The 8246-nt window shown below is 47.9% G+C and overlaps 1 protein-coding gene across 1 annotated transcript; it reads right to left on the bottom strand.

The window, feature by feature from the left end:
* Positions 1–1982: 1982 nt before the first annotated feature.
* On the bottom strand, positions 1983–7736 carry LOC133896682 (protein ALTERED PHOSPHATE STARVATION RESPONSE 1-like). Its single transcript, XM_062337275.1, has 4 exons — positions 5482–7736; positions 5240–5385; positions 4338–4561; positions 1983–3512 (listed from the first exon to the last, which is right to left on the bottom strand). The coding sequence occupies exons 1-4, from the start codon at positions 7103–7105 to the stop codon at positions 2759–2761; spliced, it is 2748 nt and encodes a 915-aa protein (XP_062193259.1). The 5' UTR covers positions 7106–7736; the 3' UTR covers positions 1983–2758.
* Between the last annotated feature and the right edge of the window lie 510 nt (positions 7737–8246).

Below are 8246 nucleotides of genomic sequence, written 5' to 3' on the forward strand. Positions count from 1 at the left end.
GGAGCTGGAAGAAGCCCGACCGCGACCGGGCGCCGAGTGGATTAGGCCCGGATCACGTTTCCCTTTGAGAAAAATAGAATGAATCAACACCGTGCGTTTATGCATCTCGGCCAGTGGCATGTGACTAGCCTAAAATAAAATGTTGCTTTCAGCCTCGTGCGTGCGATTTTTTTTCCGAAAGGGCGGTAAAAAAGCTGCCGAATATATTAAAGAGTAGGAAAAAAAAAAGTAAAGTACAAAAGAGGTTCGACTAGCTTAATATACATATGCTATTATATAAATAGATGAATACAACAACAAAACAACTTCCTCCATAATAATGCAGCTAGCACCACTCAAGAGGAGAAGAAAACGTCTAAGCTGAGTGCCACACACGAAGTTTTTAGTCGATATCCTCTTTTATTTTCCAAACAACTGAGGCTACATCCAAACTTTAATCTAAAAAATACGACGATTCCTCTCTTTCCAAATATTCTACCAAAAATATATTACTTCACCGTAAAAGTCCCTTCGATTCTCCTCGCTAATCTTGTCGTGTTTTTTTTTTCTAATCTAATGGAGAGTGCGAGTGGAGTGACGGCAGTTATGTTTTGGCAGTGGTCGGGGGAAGAAGGGAGAAAGCTACCATTATTTCTCCAGAAATTGCTTTGGCGGCGGGTAACTGCAAGGAATGAAGGAATTCTTTCTTGCCCGCGCGCCTACCATGCGCGCTCTGTTGTTTGTTCATCCGTGCGAGTAACGACCTCTCGCGGATTGGCTGCAAGGTTTCAGAGGCTACAATTGGGCACGCCGCGGCCGGCCTAGACGTTAGTGGTTTTTTTTAATTGAGTGTAACTTTTAGTCTCTGCACGAACAACGACATCCGGGATGTACATAATTACTTTAAGGACTAGTACTTAGATGATTTAAACGTTAGCACGCACTCTTCAGATGGATTCACGGGAGTGCGTGGAAGCTTCTGAGTTTCTCTGTTGATCCGTTGATGCACTGGAGAACTTGTCGGCGCACCTTTGCAGGATAAAGAGCCGTAGGTAGATTGTGTAAGCTGAGATCAACTTTGCAACACGGCAAGAGCAATGGAAACCATGTACGACTATGCCCAACCATTTTCCTTCGAGTTCAGATTTTCGTTCCCTTCAGTGTTTTAATGATTTCTTTTCATAGTTTCTATCACAAAAGAATTATTAAGATCATTCTTTTCAGGATAGGATTCTATCTCATTTCTTTTTGCGATTTTTTGAAGAAAAGCTGTTGAAAATGAAAGAAAAATAAAGAGAATAAGAATAGAAAAAAGAATCGATAAGAGAATGAAATGAAGAGAATACAGTAGAAGATGGTCTAAGCGCGGCTGGCCCTGTACTCTACGGCCTCAGGTCGTGCGTGCCAGGAGGAAATGCTTGGGCCTTTGGAACCACTGCTCTGCACGGGTGAGGCGCGGCAGCCCAGTAGGTTTTCCTTAGCGATGAGCGTGGAACGATTTATGGATTCATGTTAGTACAACTTAATTAACTAATTAATTGTTTTAATTTAAGTTGTACTAACGTGAATCTACAGACATCATTGGTGCTTCACGCCCATCACTAATTTTCCTGCTGGGCCGAGCCGAGGCAACTGCTTGATCACGGAGACAAACGACTCGACAAACGAGGCCTTGGCCCCAGAGCACGCAAGTTCCATGCCCACATAAGGTCTCAGCTGCCTTTCCACTGGACTTCAGAAGGCACCATACCTGAGCTGGACCATGCTCACAGCTCCATGGATCAGTAGTTCATTGCGAACCACCCTGCTAAGGACTTGCACGAACAGAAAAGAAATGGCAACGATGGAAGTTTGTCACAGCTATGGCGACGGCCGCACCAGGAAGCAAGACAAATGACATCTACCGGAGTTGCTGCATCCGTTACACCTATCAGGCCAGGCCCATCACAAGCAGCTTGAGGCTTCACCAATTCCACAACTCGGAAGCAAGGCGAGGCGAGGTGTTAAAAAATGGAATAAATATCACACAGCAGGTTTAAGTTAGCCAACAGCTGTACACGGGTACAAACGAATTATACGTACAAAATAAACATAACAAAAAAGATGATGATGGCCGGGGCGGTTAGCAGATCTGCAGAACGGGTCAGGACATCTAATCCTACAAGCTCATCACCTCCGGTAACCCTACAAAAGGCTTCCCGGTGCGAACACGAATCTCGGCACAAGGCTTCAGCTCGCGCCTCTGTCTGTACATTGCATGGATGGAGAGGGCTTCATGAATCTTGGATCCATGACAGGGACATCTTATTGCTCCTCCATGCTTTGATAGGGACTTCGCAGCTTACATCTTCCAACTATTTACTGGGATTTTCCAGTTATCTGGAAACCATTATCGAGCTGCTCTGATGCATAAGCATTTCCTCTCTCTTCACTTAAGCTTTCTCCCACCAACCAGCAATATGTCCGGTGGTTTACCAGTTTCACAATTGTGTTATCTCCATTACAACTTGAGCAGGACGATGGCTGATCATCCAATACCGAAAATGCAGCGTTGTTCTCCATTCATGTACATAATAATTTATAGAATCCCCATGCTGCAACTTGTTAGCTTCGCCAAGCCTACCACAGGCCTATCCAGCAGCCCTGAAACCCAAAATTTGGGAGAAGCAGATCCATGGGCAAGGTGCATCAGGTTTCACTAGCATTGCACCACTGCCATGCGTGACTGTGCTGGTAGGAACCACTGGCGTCAGTGTAACAACAAAAACCCAGAAAGGAACTAGGAAACTCCGCCACACTCCTGGGCAACTCGAGCTTTCTCTTCTTCAGCACGAAGATGGAGATCCTTATAGGTGTTTACAGATGCAACAGTGAAGTTCTCCATTGCTTCAAAAATATTCTTCAGACTTGTTTGCAAACTACTAATTTCAGCACCAGGGCCTCCCTCTTGTAACACCTGTGTAGACAAGGATACACCACTCTGATTCGAAATAAGCACAAGCTTCTTATTTTGTGCTTCTAGAGCCTTGCGCATTGATTGCTCATCCCTTTCCATCACCCTAAGGTCCCGGTCCATACCTTTATTAGCCATCATACCCTGCCTTTGCTCTGACCTGTGCCTCTCCCAAAGGTCCAGAACATTGGATGCAAAGGCCTGCATTGCCTCAACAACTTCCTTCTCGGATATCCTCGCCACACCCGCAGCCCAATTATTACATATGATGAAAATCGGTGGAGCTCCTAACCGTCCAGGAGAAAAAGGAGGGGCCCCATCATCAGTTTCCTCAGGAACATAAATGACTCCCTTCATCAACCACTTATTTAAAGTAATAACATAGCTCTTTTGAGCGTTAACCCACGCAGCAAAACAAGCAATCCAATCCAATAGTTGAAGCTCTAGCCGTTTGATCAGTTCCATATGAGTGTCGCGGAACTTTGCAGCATCTATCATGGAATCTATGTTTTTAGCTTGGGATATGGCATGCAACTGTATCTGATGGCATTCTAACATAACACTCCACATCCGCATCAACCTAAAACATATAACCTTTTTAGTCACGAGAAATAGTCCACAGAAAATATTAAAGCCAACATTCGAATAATCAAGTAGCTCAGGACAAAACAGGATGCGCAGGTGCCAACTTAACTATACACAACTCACTGTAAATAAAATTTTGAACCTCAGAATGCATTTCCAAACTGCTACAGCAGAGCAATAATGATCAGAGAAAACATGAACAGAACTATAGCGATACTAAATAAATGGAAGCCAATGATTTCCATGCAAAAGAATCACAAAGAGACGAGCTATGGTAGCGGTCTAGCTAACCACCATATATAGTCAAGCTAGTTTTCATACATTTTCAATCATTTATGTGGAGCAGACTGCGGACAGATTAGGGTTTTCGAACTACCCACAAAATTACCAATTCCTACCAACCATGCTTTACATCTGTCATGTCAGAACTAATGGCCACTCCTACTTCCTGAAAAATGCACCCAGGTTTATTTATGATTTATATCTAACACCCCCTTTATCAGTGTTAGTACTGGACTGTCCATCTATTTAGGTATCATATCACACTAAATAGATTATTCCCATTTTTGTGAAAAATTGGCTTGCCAAGAAAATTGGTTACTTCCAAGAATCCCATTACTGCTTCAGTCGTTGAGAAATTTTGGGTAATTTATTTTCACATCAGGCATTGCAGAGAAAAAGAGCCAAACCGTGCTAGTTAGACAAGTACGAAATATGGCATGCCAATAAAGCACAGCATAGATAGGGAAAATATCGCACTACCATTAGTGCTTATGTGCTAACATAAGAAGGTTAAAACTGTTTTCAGAAAACTGCATACCCTTGAATGAGCTCACATGTTTGTGGCCATAACTCTTCATCTCTCAGCTTACTGATCTTGTCTGAAATAGTGTTCACAAGTTGAATAGCTATGCTTATCTTTGTTGATAGCTTTCTGATGTAAATTTCAGTGGCCTCAAGCTTATCAGCTTCTGCACCTTTCTCATCTAACATTTTCAGCTCCTTGCGTTTCATATCATACAATACCCGCATCTGCTCCTCAGTCTGTAAGGTAAAAAGAAGTTACATAAGTTTACACAATACAAAATTGAAGAACTGGAAACCCATGATGTGGCCTGACCTAATATAAACGAAACAATAAAACTGTTGAAAAACATGGACCCATAAGTATGGCTGGCAAAGTAAAAGCATTGCGTTGCAAGTCAGAGTGAAGCCTTGGGAACGAAAAAGCTGAACATAGGAAACATAAAGCTTGTGCAAAAGAAGTATAAAACCATAGACATAATCATTTCTTGCACAGACCATTTCTCAAAACGGCAAAAAAAAGAAGAAGAGAAAATGCATGTCATTTCCAAGGATATCAGAAGTACAAATTATTTCCTTAAACATATGGAGGAACTCCAAAATAGGTATTCTGTGGGCATATTCATAACTTAAACTAGCTACTCGATCTGTAATTGACGTTGTGAAGTCAAAACTAAGCAACTGCTACTTTTTTTAAAAAAAAAAGATTGGCAATTTCTAAGGTTCCAAATAAAACAAGCCAGGATAACAAAAGAGAATGGATAAATCTGGAAGCTTTGCATACTGGATTTGGACTCTGCACTCTCAATTAAGATCTACAAGCATGTAAGTGCAAACAGATAAGATCACATACCCAAAAGCAATCTCACAAATCACATCATTCCAAACAAATTCAAAGATGTAAAGCACATTCTATACCTTGACTTCTTCAAGAAGCTTTTTTTCCCACATGTACAATTTCTGTAGCGTCGAGGAAAGGTTGCCGCATCCCATTGCCTTGTCCTCTTCAAACCGCAGGAACTCCTCCTCCATTGTTGGTATACCGCAAATCATCATTGCGGAGACTGTATGAACAATTGGGTCAAATTAGCATTCATACTTGTAAAGTGCACAAGAAGAATGGAAATTTTGATTGCAGATCTGAAAAAAGCTTTATCAACCTTTGAAACCTGAACTCTTCTGATAGTAAGGCATCTTTCCGACCTCAAGCATCTTGGAAACCTCGCCGGCTGAATCTGAGACACGCTCAAATTGAGTCCTGATCTCCAGTACCACCTCAGTGTCATCAATGTATGTCTTCTCCGATCCTGTGGGCGGCAGGCCATGGGCATGCTGCCGTGGCTCCGAGCGTTGAACTTGTTCTCCGACGACACTCTTCTCCACTACATGCACGTCATGCTCCAAGCTGCTCCCACTACTGCTGGCCTCAGATGACTTGGACTCGCGGGGCAGCTCATCTCCTGTACTGCTCCTACACTCCTCCTTTGCTGCCTTCCCGTTCCCAGTGTATCCCTTCACAGGACGCTTCTCATCACCATAAGCTTCCTTGACTACCTCCATGTCCTCGTCCTCCAAGTCTGGGATGCCCTCCTCCTCGCGCACATCCTTCAAACTCCTGCTGGGAGTGTATGGAGCTGCCGCAGCAGTTGGCTGCTCGTAGTAGCTCTCATAAGTCTCAAACGGGTTCAGAAAGTCCCAGGTAGACACCCTCGGTGGAGATGGAGGTGATGGTGGCGCGGCCTCCTCACGGGAGGAGGAGGGCATGCCCGCCGGTGGTGGAGCACCACCACCACCATAGTAACCACCGTAGGCGTACTGGTTATAAGAGCTCGAGCTCTGCGGTGGGTAGGGGTACCCACCATAGCCGCGTGGGGGTGGCTGCACCCTGCCTTCGCCGGAGTAGTAGTGGACCCTGGCGTCAGTGGCCTGCAGACGATGCTCGTGCGAGACGGACGGCGGAGGTGGCTGGCTGCGCGCGTAGCTGATGTTGAAGAAGCTCTGGCCATAGCCGCCCATGCCACCGTAGCCTGGCTCATAGCTGCCGCTGCCACCGCCGCCGCCCATGCCACCATAGCTCTGGCCATAGCCGCCTCCCCCCATGCCGCCATAGCCTGGTTCATAGGCGCCGCCGTTCACGCCCGTGCCACCGTAGCCGGGGTCATAGCCGCCGCCGCCGCCGCCGCCACCGCCGTAGTCAGGACCAGGGCCCGTACCAGCCCCGTACCCATATCCAGGGCCGGGGCCGGGGACGTACGGTGGATCATAACCGGGGGCGTACGGTGGTCCCATCTGCGGCGGTGGCGGAGCCCCTGCCCCGGCGGACCGGATAACCTCCGGCCGGTGCTGAGCCGGTTCAGGATCATCATCGGAGTGGAACTTGATGTGGCCGTCCTCTGAATCGGAGTCGTCGTCGGAGTGGAAGCGGATATGCTCGACGTCGGGGGCGATGCGGACCTGCTTGGCGACGGGCGGCGGCGGCTGGCCAGAGGCGGATGAGGATGGCGCGATTGCGGGTGCGGGGGGCGGTGAGGCGGCGGGAAGGCCGTCCCCCTTCCGCTGCTGCGGCAGTCGGAGTGCGGGCTCCGGCGGCGGAGAGGGCAGCGACTGGACGTCGCGGAGGAAGTCGTGCAGCACGGCGCCGACGGACCGCATCGACTCGGCATAGGCGCGGTGCGCGTCGGCGAGCGTGTAGCGGTGGCGGATGGCCAGCGCCAGCAGCTCTGAGCGCTCCCGGCAGTGCCGCACCGCGTCCTCCTCCTCCATCTTCGACTGGCCGCACCCCATCGGACTCCCGCAGCAAAAATAAAAAATAAAAAATCCGACTTTTTATTCCTTGTTGCTCGTTCCCCTTCGCCCAGTCCAGTCACAGCCGCAGCAACCGCATGGCGGCGGGGGCGAATCTAGGGGGCGCCGGGCGCGGAGGCGAGCAGATCTGGAGGGGCTACTACCGGCTACGGGAGGTGGTGGAGGGGACGGGAAGCGAGCAAGCGTGAGAATCTTCGCCTTTTGGTGGGCTGCGGGTGTGGGTGCCAGCGGGGGGCTGCTCGTCGCGATGCGCGCGCAAGTCCTCCTCCCAACCCACGGTGAAAACCCAACCGCATGCTGTGATCCTCCCCGCGCCGCTCCACTCACAGCTCAAGCCGCGACCAGGACCCGCCGCCGCGCGCAGAATGGTTGGGATTGCGCGGCCGCCGCGGCGGGGAGAACTCGGAGTGGGAAAGTGGCGGTGGAAACGAATTGGGGGTGGGGGGGGGGCTATATCTATGGATGGCTATGGAGCACGAGGCATCGAGGTGCGTTTGCGGTGGTGGTTTTACTGGAAAAGCTCGAATAATTTGACGGGGAAGGGGAGGCTAGGGAGGGGGAGACATCCGTACAATGACGCCTGTCGCCGCCGTGGAGGGTGGCGTGGGGGTGTGCTACCTCTGGACGGCTGTTTTCCGTTTCTTTTCTTTTCCATTTCTTTTCTTCCTTTTGAAATTCATTTTCTTTCCCGAGTCATGCATTTTTGTTTCCTTCTTGATATCTCCACCTTAGTCTTGGAGTTTACCGCTGCCGTTTTAACGTTGGAGTTGTAGTGACGTGGAATTTTGTTTGGGGCAGTTGGGAAAAGCGGTGGTGAACCGGTGATGAGAGAAGGTGCCAAATGGAGGTGTGGTTTTGTGTTATTAGCTAAGGTATATGTGGGTTTGTTGTGAGGATGTACAAACTGAAGATATCATATTTGGATTTAGATGTTTAGTTCTGTGTTTGATGTCTTGAATTGAAAACTTTAGATGGTGCAACATCTTAATATAATTTGTAGGTTTTAGATCTACGGTTTGGTGAAGGAATATTTACAAAATTTCGCAGATGAAAAAGAATTCACGAAGAGGAATGCCTTTTTTTTAGCCAATGAGATAGCAATGAAGGTTGGGGTGTAGAT

This window comes from Phragmites australis, chromosome 17 (genome assembly GCF_958298935.1).
Source record: "Phragmites australis chromosome 17, lpPhrAust1.1, whole genome shotgun sequence".
In the NCBI taxonomy this organism is placed as follows: Eukaryota; Viridiplantae; Streptophyta; class Magnoliopsida; order Poales; family Poaceae; genus Phragmites; species Phragmites australis.

Coding starts and splice junctions, on each gene's coding strand:
- LOC133896682 (XM_062337275.1), bottom strand. CDS start 7,105: ATGGGGTGCGGCCAGTCGAAGATGGAGGAGGAGGACGCGGTGCGGCAC. Junction 5,386..5,481: donor GAAGAGTTCAGGTTTCAAAG/GTTGATAAAGCT, acceptor TTGTTCATACAG/TCTCCGCAATGATGATTTGC. Junction 3,513..4,337: donor ACATGTGAGCTCATTCAAGG/GTATGCAGTTTT, acceptor TATATGTTTTAG/GTTGATGCGGATGTGGAGTG.